This window comes from Sitophilus oryzae, unplaced genomic scaffold, assembly GCF_002938485.1.
Source record: "Sitophilus oryzae breed Bouriz unplaced genomic scaffold, Soryzae_2.0 scaffold_1167_pilon_pilon, whole genome shotgun sequence".
NCBI lineage: Eukaryota > Metazoa > Arthropoda > Insecta > Coleoptera > Curculionidae > Sitophilus > Sitophilus oryzae.
In genome coordinates, this window is record NW_022145801.1 from 2,972,403 (window position 1) to 2,986,121 (window position 13,719).

The 13,719-nt window shown below is 30.9% G+C and overlaps 1 protein-coding gene across 1 annotated transcript in view; it reads right to left on the reverse strand.

The window, feature by feature from the left end:
* Window positions 1-1,517: 1,517 nt before the first annotated feature.
* The window catches only part of LOC115888724 (sialin-like), a 32,960-nt gene continuing 20,758 nt past the window's right edge, over window positions 1,518-13,719 (reverse strand). The window contains exons 5-9 of the mRNA XM_030908546.1: window positions 8,014-8,132; window positions 7,675-7,884; window positions 7,183-7,425; window positions 5,633-5,914; window positions 1,518-2,419 (exon numbers count right to left, since the gene is read on the reverse strand). Coding sequence (XP_030764406.1) covers window positions 2,228-2,419; window positions 5,633-5,914; window positions 7,183-7,425; window positions 7,675-7,884; window positions 8,014-8,132 — 1,046 coding nt within the window. The 3' untranslated portion in view covers window positions 1,518-2,227. The remainder of the gene's footprint in view (window positions 2,420-5,632; window positions 5,915-7,182; window positions 7,426-7,674; window positions 7,885-8,013; window positions 8,133-13,719) is intronic.

Consider the following 13,719-nt stretch of genomic DNA (forward strand, 5'->3'; position numbering starts at 1 on the left):
TATATCGAAGAATAGTGTCTCTAAAATACTGAAGTCAATCTTTAAAATGCACCTGCGTAAGCCACTCTTCCCTACAATCAGCTTCAATTATCTAATATAAAAAATAAACATATAGGTATAATATTTTGCATATTATTTTGTCTAAAATGAGATTCTTAATTATTGGAAAATAATTATGAAAGCTAAAAGCCACTTAAAAATATTAATATAATTTAAGTGAAATTCTTATGTACTTTATAATATAACTAAATATTTTGTTATATAATTAGGTATAAATAAATTAATATGAAGATGACAAAAGGTAAAATCTGTCCAACAAGATGGTCCTTGACAGTGACAGTTGTCTGTCATTTTAATTCACAGATAAATTGCATTTTCTATCATTTTCTCTGTCGAAATCTTTCCTGACTCGTTGGAGAGGCTTTATATGTCATATGACAGATCTCCTAATTGTTATATTTTTATTACCGACTAGTAGAATAAAGCATTTAAGTGTTTTTAAAAACAAGTTCACATCACTTAAAATTAATTAATAAAATTAATTTCAATTTTAATCTTATATCCCTACTGTTGAACTGACATTATAAGTTTAGTATTAGAAATATAAGCAATAATCTGGGGTTCTTAATTATTCTTTTTTCTTTATATTATCATATAAAGAAACTACAATAATTATATGATTCCTAGAAGCGTAATATAACATAAGATTATACATTTCAGAAAATAAATGCCATTTACAATGAAATCGTAATTAAAGTCAATATTATACAACTAAAAAGTCACACTTCAACCCTTTGAATAAGAAGACTAAGGAAGGAGCATATCAAAAATCTTAGGTACACCGCGATGGGCCTCAAATATGGCCGACTTAAATTCCGGTTTATCAGTGTCGTCCTAATTTTATTTAAAAAATGTAAAACTATGATGTAGGGTAGACTCAATAATTTGTTGTTTTATTTTACGTTGTGAATAAATGTTGGTAGTTATTAAAATTGTAATAAAAATATATAATTCTAATAAAAATAGATAAGTTATAATAAGTATTTATTAACACAAACATCCGATACGCTACTGAAGCAGGTAAGTCAAATTAACGTATCTAAATTCCTTGACATCTAATCTTTGACAAGTAATAAATAAAAGCTAAAATGCAAGAAAATATATAATTTAGTTAATTTAAGTGAATTTCATAAATGATCGGTTTACTACACGTATGTATATTATATAGTCACTTACTAGCGAAAAGTTGTTCCATTATTTCACTCAATTTTTTCCGAGATCTACCGCACGCTACACAACCAACTATTTTAGAATCTTTTTCGATAAATCGCGATAGTGTCACTGTTAATTTAAGTTCTGCCACAATTTCCATCTAGATTTACTACCTTTATACAACTATCAGTAGTAGAATAAATAATAAATAACATAAAATAAGCTCCGTAAAGACTGACAAATCCACAAAATTTCAAATCAAATTCAAATGTGTCAAATGAATCGTCAAACAGAACTGTCAAGGATGCCCACCCTAGAGTGCTTTTATGGTGCTTTTTCCGCCCACCATGCATGAATACATGGATAGCATTATGCTCCTTCCTTAGTCTTCTTATTCAAAGCTTCAACCTAAAAAAAGTTGTACAAAAATACAGTTACAATCAAATTTGTAAGAATTAATCGAATAAATATCAATTTGGTCATTTTTTTTTGAATGAAGAAATGAAGATAAAACCTATAGAATCTTAGTAAGTTTAACTCTACAGGTTGTTAATTTGTTTATTACCCGCAGCAAAAGCTTTATGGTTGAAATATGGCAAACTCGGCCCGCTCATCGATAGATGACGCGACGGGACGAGTCGGCAGAAAATCCTATAAGTGCATGCGTTCTCAATAGTCAGTGTTGCCATTCTGTTCCCCTATAGGTAACTGTCCAGTTAACAATCTGTATGTAACTGTATATTCTGTTCTAGAAAGCCAATACTGTACAATAAAAAAATAAATTATAGTCTGTCCAATGAAAGACAGTTATAGTCTATCTCTAAGAGTGAGTGAGTTGTAGCTGTCACTTTATTTCTTTTGGTTATTTAGAGACGGCATTGTCGAAATCATCCCTAACAAGTTGGGCAGACTTTAGTTAAATTACAGGATGGTTCTATGTTGATAAATTATTATCTAACATATTATTTGAGACATAGACAATACACGATGTATAAATTTTTAATAAAAAAAACATTTATATTTTGTCACTTTTATTTGTAGTCGGACTAATTTGTGACTTTAACGGTTGAGATTCACCAACTTCAATCTGTCCTGCTCTGTTCCATTTCTGTTCCTCTCCAGATCCGAATGCCATATAAACCACGATTTCGACTATGTAAAGTACTATCGTCACCCAAAATATTATCCTCCAGGAAGAAATGGAGTCCTGAAAAAGGAGTAGAACATTTGCTTTCGTTATTCATGATACAAATTTAATCTTGAGACTTTAAAATTATAATTTACTAATAATTGACAGAGTTTTCTTTTCTTTTTTTTTTGGCTTTTTATTGTCTTCTTGAAAATGTACAGGGTGGGTCACATTGGACGCTTTTAACGGGAAACGTCCTTATCTATAGGAGATAGACAATAAATAATATCGGTGTCTGGAGCTCAATTTTTATCAAAAACATGATGGTGAAAACGGCACTTCGATATCTGCTACCGTTTCGGAGTTACGGGTATTTTAAAAAATGTGCATTTTTTAACAAATCGATGCAACTTTTTTATTATGGAAAATTTTGTATTTTTATGAAAACATTTCCAAAACACCTTTTTACGTAGAATTTAATCGTTTAAATATATATTTTTTAAATTAATAATTTAAGAGTTATTAACAGAAAAATTGATTTTTTATTTCGGACACCCTGTATATTTTTAATTAAATAAAAAAAATTTGCATTACAGCCGGCGCCGTTCAAAGCCTACTTATTCAAAGTGGGCGAATTTTTTAAAACTCTATATCTCGAAGAGGTATCGAGCAAAATGTCAAGTATGCTATATTTTTGAAAAGGTAATTTTAAATTCTTTTCAATTAATTAAATTATTAAGGTGTCCCATATATAAAATCAAATTTTCTGTTGATAATTCTTAAATTATTAATTTAAAAAAAATATACTTAAACCATTAAACTCTACATAAAAGGTGCTTTGGAAATGCATATAAATGTATGATAAAAATACAAAATTTTCCATAGTAAAAACAACGATTTTTTAATAATGCACATTTTTGAAGAACACCCAGTAACTTCGAAACGGTAACATATATCGATGTGCGATTTTCACCATCATGTTTTTGATAAAAATTGAGCTCAGATATTATTTTTCGTCTATCTCCTATAGAAAAGGGTGTTTCCTTTTAAAAGCGTCCAATCTGGCCCTCCCTGTACAATTTTTGACTTTGTATTTATAAAATTGAATGATTATATATAAAAATTTATAACATGTTTAAGCGTTTAAATACATTTATCTACAACCGTTTAGTTATAACGTTTTTACATCACTATTTTTTTAGTATTTCAGTTAAGCTCCGCGCGCACTGAATAGGTATCGGCGAGAGCGAGCGACACGTAATTTTCAGTTTACGTTGAAATAAATGTAAGTCTGTGCACCGGATTAGATCGGTGCGCTCGATGCGCTCGGTGCGCTTCGAGCTATCGGCGGTACTCGCGCCATCAGGCGGAATCAGAGAATGCATGGGAGGGGGCGAATAGTCTACGCCGAGCGACTGTTTTTAGTGGAGCTGTTTTACATTAAACATGTCCGATGAATTATTAATCGAAAGTGTACGAGACCATATCATACTTAATATGCGTTTTTTATAAAAATTTCTTACAAGCACGTAACCTATATTGTTTACTACACTTATTCAATAACTGACTTAGAAAACCTTCCGATTAAACCCATTTATTTCGCATCTCGTTTTGATTATCTCACATTATTTTGAAAATCGAATTTAAATATCGTCAAAAAACTTATCATATTATTTAATTTTTGGTTTGTTTTGACGTTAGTAACAACAGCTGATAAATAGTCATCGTATGTTACTATATTGATCGCTCCGTAAAAGGTACAAATAGAGAAAATAATATTTATGTTTGAATAAAATATTTGTACATATATCTACCGTATGATAGAAAAAAACGGCGTCCAGTTGGATGGGAAATGACGATTGATGACATTTCCTATATAAATTTACATATAAAATGCCACCGACCTTCATTTCATGGTCATCGCTGATGCCGTTCCTTTTCGATAATACGGTACTATAAAAACTATTTATATTTTTTCTTTTTTCAATTTTCTTTGACTTTTTTATTATATTTTAAGTTTTTAAAATCTTGGTTATAAGTTTAATGATTGATGTTTCGACTAATTTTAATTCGGTCTTCTTTAGAATCTATAATATACAACACACTATCAATGTGTTTAATATATAATTTTTTCTTACCACAAACGTAGAAAATTATTTATACGTATATTATAGATTCTGAAGAAGACCGAATTAAAATTGGTCGAAACGTCAATCATTAAACAAAATGCAAACACAAGTTTCGTTTTATTTACTACTGACTTAAAACAAAGATTTTAAAAACTTAAAATAAAAGCTATATATAAATGTTTGTAATGACACTTATTTAGATTAAAAACTAAAATAGAAGTTTTATTGGACTATTTTTCATATCTAGCTTTGTTTTTAAAGAACAAATTAAACCCTTTTGAGTTATACCAAATTTGTTAAAATCGGTCAAGCTAAGAGTCATGTAGTATATTTTATCCCCATCTTCCACTCTATTTCACTAATTTTATGTGGTTTGTTAAGATCTAAATATATTTATGTGTGTTTGGTTAAGATCTAAATAATATCAATTTCCATCATAAAGCATAAAATATAAAAAGTTGCATAAAAATATAAATAATAATAATACTTTATAATTTTTTGAAATGCCGAATGAATTTGACTAAATTTGAAAAAACTTCTCCTCGTCTATGCTCAAATTTATGCTGCTGACGTACTCTCGACCGTCGATCGTGCGACTCCAGTGCGCGGCTACAATCGACTTTCCGACCGATCGTTATGAGATTCATAACACAACTAGTGGTGTTATGAATCTATAACACAACTAGTTTTTATAATAATGAAAAACAACTACGAACATCTAAATATATTAACTTTTCCGGCAATAATGTTTCCGTGGCACGTACTGCGGCAACTTCTACATCTGAAGGGAGACTTTGGGAATCGCTCATCGTAATTTTTAAAATGATTTTTCTGGGCAAAAAGTGCTCGCGTTTACTTGACAGGGCAAACTGACTTATCAGAAAAAAATGTGACAAATGTCATAGTTAAAGGTGTTGAAGGTGGGCGACTAATAGACGAAAATTAAAACAGCATTTTCTTATTTTTCGGTTGTAGATAAAACGTTGTACATGACACATGCGTTTAAACATGATTACAACACTCGTGTGATTAGAACGATTCGTTCTAATCACACGACCTCGTCGTTCTAATCGTTCACACTCGTTGTTATAATCATGTTCATAAACACACTTGTACTGTAAATAACTATTATAAAACAGGACAAAATTATTGGTATACTTACGTCTTTTTTGGTCAGTTCACTGACGAAAATAGGAACTGCAATACCGGGAATTGTAGCTACAGTGTTGGTCAATGCCATGAGTGTTCCGGCGTAGTTCGGAGCAATGTCAATATGGTTCGATAAAAATCCGCAGAACATTCCACCGATGGCTGTAATGGCGATGGTCATCAGAGCTACTGCAGCTCCTCTGTTGTCCACGTAACACAGGGCGACGAAACATATCAGCGGTATGAAGCTAGCGCATCCTGTGGCTAGTTTTCTAGCTGTGGTCGTTGTGATTTTCTGCAAATATAATATGTTGTCAGAAATCGTACAATTGTATATGCTTCAAGAACCGCGGCAGACTAGAGATTTTTATTTCTGTTGATAGTTGGTCTGCCTTAAACTTTAGGTACTGCCAAAAGATTACAAATCACAAAAACGTAGAGAACAAATGAAACAGAATTTTGTATACTCCACTTAATTAAACAAAAACTCTGATACTTAGTTTAAAAAAAAATATCGATACTATACACAGTGTCCTATATAAGTTTGCACGCTACAAGGATCTCGTATAAGGACCACAACTGTTAATACTAAGGGCTGACAAAGGTTAGTCTTGGGTCGAGATTTCCGTATGTAAGAAGAGTACAATGCGTTTATAATGTACTGAACAAAGAGAAAACAGTAAAAACGTTGCCAAACGTATGAAATAAACTGAGAGGCTGTGTACATTGCTAAGAGCCGTGGAAGGGGATATAGCAGATTTGTGTCGGTCGACCGGTCGACCCAATCACTACCATATCAGTGCTTAAAATTCTAGGGAACAGTGCTTTATTTGTTTATTTATTAACGAGTCGTTGTAATTTTTCCTATAGCATGTAAATTTTTAAGTGCAAGTTAGAAACACTTGTACTTTTGGTAAAAATAAGTGGAATTGAGTTGGTGTTCGACAGTGGTCGTCGCTATTAGAACTCTGAATTCAAAAATCGATATCTCGAAATCCATTAGAATATTTATTGCTATATTGCTTTTTATTTTTGCTATATTTTCTTCGCAGACAGTATGTGAAAATCTTTATAAATAAAAAAGATACACGATTGATTTTTGCAATGCACTAAAAACGAGACTAAAAGTAAATGGATGTTTTCTTTAATTTAAATGGAAAAAAACAATAAACACAACAAACTTTCTTAAAAAAGACTTCGAAATAAAAAAAAGTTTCAATATCTAAAGTAGTTCTTGAGTTATCGCCTGTTATGTTTTAAAAAGTTGAGTTTTTAAATTATTGCGATTACTGACGTTTTCTCGTTATAAAAAATATAGACACTTTAACGAGATCCTTATAATTCCATTTCAGATGCTCAATCGTAATTTTACTTTACTTCATAAAGGCGTACCGGAGTAGTGTGGCAACGCCGCAACTGCATACCGTCGCATTTCTCTCACTCCGACTTAATAAGATCCCTATGCGATTTATTTCCACACATGTAAATACCGACCCAAAAGTAAGAGTTGCCAGCACGGTATATAAACGACTGTTAATCAGGTTAATATACAAAAATACTTACATTTCTTCCTCGCAAAGAGTCCAACAGTTTGCTCAGTACCATCGAGAACAACCACATGCAGAAGAAAGGTAATGCCGTCAGAACAGCATTTTCTGATATCTTGAACTTGAGCACGCTCTTCATATACAGAGGCAACTCGATAAGTACCATGTACCATCCCCAGTTTGAACAAGTGTGCGCTATTAAGATGGCTAGGAAAGCAGGCGACAGGAAAACTGCCTTCCAGGGCATCTTCAATTTTTCCTAAAGAACACAAACATTTTAAACTACTTGCACAGATTCTTCTTTCATTATAACCTAACCTAACATCTTAACATTTTCAAATGATTTAAAGTTTAATATATTTTGTTACTTGCTTTAGGACTTTATAACAAGTGTTTTTATATTTTCATAAAAAAAATGGTAATGGTGTGGATCCGGTGGCTGACCTTGAAACGAGTTTTTGCTGCATATAGTCACAGACACTACGCATGTGCACATCTTCGATGTTGCCAGATTGCAAGTTATTTTGGAATTATTTTCAGTAGAAAACAAATATGTGCTTTTCAGTGTTTTTTTATCAACATATATTTGTTTCGCCGGCGTGTCAGCTACCAGGATACCCCAGAGAAGCAACCAAGCAGCGCTGATAGCTCCTTCGAGATAGAAAATGTACTGCCAACCTATTTTGCCTGCTATCAAGCCAGATACCAGCATGAATACCTAAAATGATTAAGTAATGTTAAGTAATCTAATATATAAATCTTTAACTTTTTTATTATCTATATCATCCACTGTAACAGTTGAAAAATATGTATTTTACAGACAGAAAGGAACTTAAAAGGTACTTACTACTGTACCTAGCGCAGTGCCTGCATACACAATACTGCTCATAACACTTCTTTCATTGGGAGGTGCCCAATGTGCTAACATTACGTGCATACCTGGAAAGCTGACTCCTCCACCAATTCCTAAAAAAAGCAAATAGAAACTCATTACCTAGTTAAACTTTAGTCAACAAAGTTGTTGACATTGTATTTGCTAATACTTATTAGCAATACTATGCACCAAATACAATGTATTGACATAGTCAATTAATAATATCTTAAAATAAATAAATAAAATGAAAATAAAAAAATTAATTAATTAATTTTAATTATAAATTATTTAATTTTTCCTGAATCGTACCATTTGCAAGGCTTTTGAAAAATTTATATTTCTGTTGGCATAGTGCTAATAAAAATCTTTTTTTTTTATGGAAGAGATCAAACTAAGTAGGTATTCGCAAATATCACCACCACGGTTTATTAATAAATTTTATTAACAAGTATTTCATTTAGAGATATATTTTAAACTTTGCTTTTTAAAAAACGGGCTTTTTTCATTATACAGGGTGGTCCAAACTGTATTCCGGAACTTTACAGCCTATTCTTGTAGATGAAAATAAGTTAAAAAATTCGTATAAATGTATGTCCTAAAATGCTTAGTTTCGGAGATGCAGGGTGTAGACACTTTTTTTTTCCAAATAATTTATGAAGTAACGTCAATATTTGGATGAAAATTGGGTCTGGGAGTTTTTTGACATGAGAAATTTGATTTTGATGTCAATATGACTACTCCTTGTAGGGGGCGCCACCTACATATTTTTTAACTGGTTTAAAGAGTAATAACTTTTCGTCCGTATGGTAAGTAGCCAATTAGTGACCGATCGCCAATTATTGGCCGATTTTGTCTTTATACTTCTTAAATAAGAATTTTAAAACATTTATAAACAATTCAACGCCTACATTTCATTTAGACTTATTTAAGGTTTATGTTTTTCACATAATTTTTATATTTACTTTTTTAAATCAGCCTCCAATTTATTTAAAACATATCAGCCCGTTTAGTCGTTATTAGGGGTTCTTTTTAGTCGTTTAGGAATAGTTTTACCTTTTTTGATCTTAAAAAGAACTTTTTAAAATTAGTAATTAGTAACGATTTAGTTAGTTCGCAATCGATAGCTTCCTGTAAAGTACTATGTAATAGTTGTTTAATCTTGTATTATTAATAACTTCCTATACCTAAAATCAATATTTAATGAGAAAATTGTGTTTTTTTGAAAATATAAGACAAGATTTGACTTTCGGTCTTCTTCTTGTATTATGATGGCTTTGATACGAGGCAATTACCTTTTAGTCTCTCAATAGAAGGCATTTATCATTAAAAGTATCAAATCTGTATGCTACAGTATGGGATTTCTGTCGCATAATAATGAATATTACGTTTATTTACAAATACATTACTTTTAAAGGTAGCTTCATCAGACAATCAAATTTTAGTTAAATGTCCCAATCTTCATGAACTGTATTAAGCATATGTATTGCGGTTTGAATCACCCCGAGAATCACCCTGTATGTTGACAAAAATATTTTGAAAATGTGCGTTACAATGGCCCCCATCTTATGTAAAAATTGAAATAAAATTACAAACCTAAAACGTAATAGGTAAAAGCTTTTTTGGAGACCTGGGTCACTCTGTATATAGGTATCTATAAAACTAGTAGCCTAAGAATTATTTACAGTTCGTCCCATTCTAAAAAAAGAACACACCGTACAAATAACTCTAGGAAGAGGTATTTGTACGGTGGTAAAAATTGTTTAAACGAGGCCGAAGGGGCAGATATAATAATGCAATAAAATGTAAAAAAGGGCGGGTAAACATCTTTGTTTATTTATTGAGCAAAATTCCTTTAGAATATCGTATATAATGACCAAAATATGACGCAATTTTAAGAAAAAAAATGTCACTTTCTGGCTTATAATAAAGTTTCAAATGCAACGTTTATATTCAAATTTGTTATGATCTACAACAGTTAAGTAGTAATTGAGACGAATTATAATTCAATTACCGGCTACTACGTTCTTGTTTTAATAGTTCAAAATTCAACAAATATAATTGGAAATTATTTTAATTGTGAGAGGCTCCCTTGTGGGACGCCTATGTACGGCGATTACGGCGCGGCGGAAACAATACCTACCTGTGAAGACACATTCGGGTAATTTGATCAGCCCGTTTAGTCGTTATTAGGGGTTGAAGGTGTTAACAGCGTGCTTTGTTAGTTTGAGGCGAATACAATTAAGATAAGCACATTACTTCTATATTTTAGTTTCTAGACATTAACGAGGGTATATTTTTGATAAATGCATACTTTAAATTAAATATTTTATAACATTTAATGTAAAATAATTATTGGTCAATATTTGGGTGCGTTTAACCATAGAAAATCTAATTATTGACCGACCGGTCAATAATTGGTTTATTACAATACTAATTATAATTCCTTTTATTTTATCTATTTTAATAGTGTAACATTTTTTTATTGAAAAATAAATTAACTACACTTAGGCCAAATAAACTACACTTAGGCCAACTAAACTACACTTAGGCCAAATAATGACCATGATAATATTTTGACTATAATTAGTATTTTTAAAACAAATATGCGATCCCTATTAGAGTCATTCTTTAGCTTTCTTTTGGTCAGTAATTGGGTCTATAGGATTTTACCTGTTGACCGGTCGGTCAATAATAAATTCACAAACATAACTGTATGGAAATTGTTATTTTCAGTATTTTATTAGAAAATATCAACCAAGCCATTTTACCAATTGCAAATTCGTCACCATCAAAGAGCATAGATAATATTATTACAGAAGTGCTCGAAAAGAATGCAGATATGTCTAATATCGATGGAATTATTTTAGACGGAGAGAGTTTGGTTATCCCATTTGATATAAATCAAGAATACTTACCTGGGTATAAAAGTACTGAGTAAAAATATACATTTACGATGTTTTTTAAGTTATGGTTCTCAAGATATTTTGAATCGAAATTATATGTTAAATAGTTATTAGACTGAAATCATAAATTTGAAATGTTTTTGTGCTAAAAGTTTAACAGAAACTGTATCATAATTTTTTCGAAGAAAAATTTATGATTAATTAACAAAAAACAAAAAGTTCCCACATTTATCATTTTAGTCAAATAATTTATTTACCCAACACTTTTATTTTTTGTCAATAATGACATGTATTGACTATTTCCATTCTAAATATCTTGAAACGGTTGCTCGCAACATTTTTTACGTAGAAAATCGCAGAAATGTATATTTTTTCACACAGTAGTTTTATACAGGTACGGACGAAAAGTTATTACTCTTCAAAATAGTTAGAACACATGTAGGTGGCGCCCCCAACAAACAGGAGTCATATTGATATCAAAATCAAATTTCTTATGTTAAAAAACTCCTAGTCACCAATTTTCATCCAATTATTTACGTTACTTCAAAAATTATTTGGAAAAAATCGAAATAAAAATAAAACTTCTACACCCTGTATCTCCGAAACTAAGCATTTTACGACTTACATATATACAAACTTATTTTACTTATTTTTATCTGCAGAATATGCTGCCGAAGTTTCCGGAATAATTCGGACCACCCTGTATAGATATGTGTCAGATATATTTCAGATTGTGGGTACGATATAGGAACCCTAAAGCTCCGCGCGCACTGAATAGGTATCGGCGAGAGCGAGCGACACGTAATTTTCAGTTTACGTTGAAATAAATGTAAGCCCGCGCACCGCATTAGATCGGTGCGCTCGGTGCGCTTCGAGCTATCGGCGGTACTCGCGCCATCAGGCGAAATCAGAGAATGCATGGGAGGGGGCGAATAGTCTACGCCGAGCGACTGTTTTTAGTGGAGCGGTTTTACATTAAACATGTCCGATGAATTATTAATCGAAAGTGTACGAGACCATATCATACTTAATATGCGGTTTTTTATAAAAATTTCTTACAAGCACGTAACGAATATTGTTTACTACACTTATTCAATAACTGACGTAGAAAACCTTCCGATTACACCCATTTATTTCTCGTCAAAATAATTTAAATATCGTCAAAAAACTTATCATATTATTTAATTTTTGGTTTGTTTCGACGTTAGTAATAACAGCTGATAAATAGTCATCCTATGTTACTATGTTGATCGCTCCGTAAAAGGTACAAATAGAGAAAATAATATTTATGTTTGAATAAAATATTTGTACATATATCTACCGTATGATAGAAAAAAACGGCATCCAGTTGGATGGGAAATGACGATTGATGACATTTCCTATATAAATTTACATATAAAATGGCACCGACCTTCATTTCATGGTCATCGCTGATGCCGTTCCTTTTCGATAATACGGTACTATAAAAACTATTTATATTTTTTCTTTTTTCAATTTTCTTTGACTTTTTTATTATATTTTAAGTTTTTAAAATCTTGGTTTTAAGTCAGTAGTGAATAAAACGAAACTTTTTTTTACATTTTGTTTAATGATCGACGTTTCGACTAATTCTAATTCGGTCTTCTTTAGAATCTATAATATACAATACAATTTTATCACTAACAATGTGTTTAATATATAATTTTTTCTTAACACAAACGTAGAAAATTATTTATACGTATATTATAGATTCTGAAGAAGACCGAATTAAAATTGGTCGAAACGTCAATCATTAACCAAATGTAAACACAAGTTTCGTTTTATTTACTACTGACTTAAAACAAAGATTTTAAAAACTTAAAATAAAAGCTATATATAAATGTTTGTAATGACACTTATTTAGATTAAAAAACTAAAAATAGAAGTTTTATTTGACTATTTTTTATATCTAGCTTTGTTTTTAAAGAACAAATTAAACCCTTTGGAGTTATACCAAATTTGTTAAAATCGGTTAAGCTAAGAGTCATGTAGTATATTTTATCCCCATCTTCCACTCTATTTCACTAATTTTATGTGGTTTGTTAAGATCTAAATATATTAATGTGTGTTTGGTTAATATCTAAATAATATCAATTTCCATCATAAAGCATAAAATATAAAAAGTTGCATAAAAATATAAATAGTAATAATACTTTATAATTTTTTGAAATGCCGAATGAATTTGACTAAATTTGAATAAACTTCTCCTCGTCTATGCTCAAATTTATGCTGGTGACGTACTCTCGACCGTCGATCGTGCGACTCCAGTGCGCGGCTACAATCGACTTTCCGACCGGTCGTGCCGCTCGCTCTCGCCGATACCTATTCAGTGCGCACGGAGCTTAATGGTACGACTTGGGCAACATGGTTTCCTGAATCGTACCATTTGCAAGGCTTTTGAAAAACTGATATTTCTCTTGACATAATGCTAAGAAGAATTTTATTTTTTTATGGAAGACACCAAACTAAGTATTCGCAATAACCACAACCACAATAATTGTTAACTAAACAATTATTAACAAGTATTTCATATAGAGAGATATTTTAGACTTTGCTTTTTTTTTTAAACGGACTTTTGTTTATTATATTTCTATTATTTAAACAAGTAATAAAATACATTTTTATGATACAAAAATAAATAAATCAAGCAAACTAAATCAAAATGATGCTTATATGGACATTTACAATTACAATTAAATTTTAAATTACATTTATGTCATCAACGGATCTATACCTACTGCAGTAAATAAACAATTAA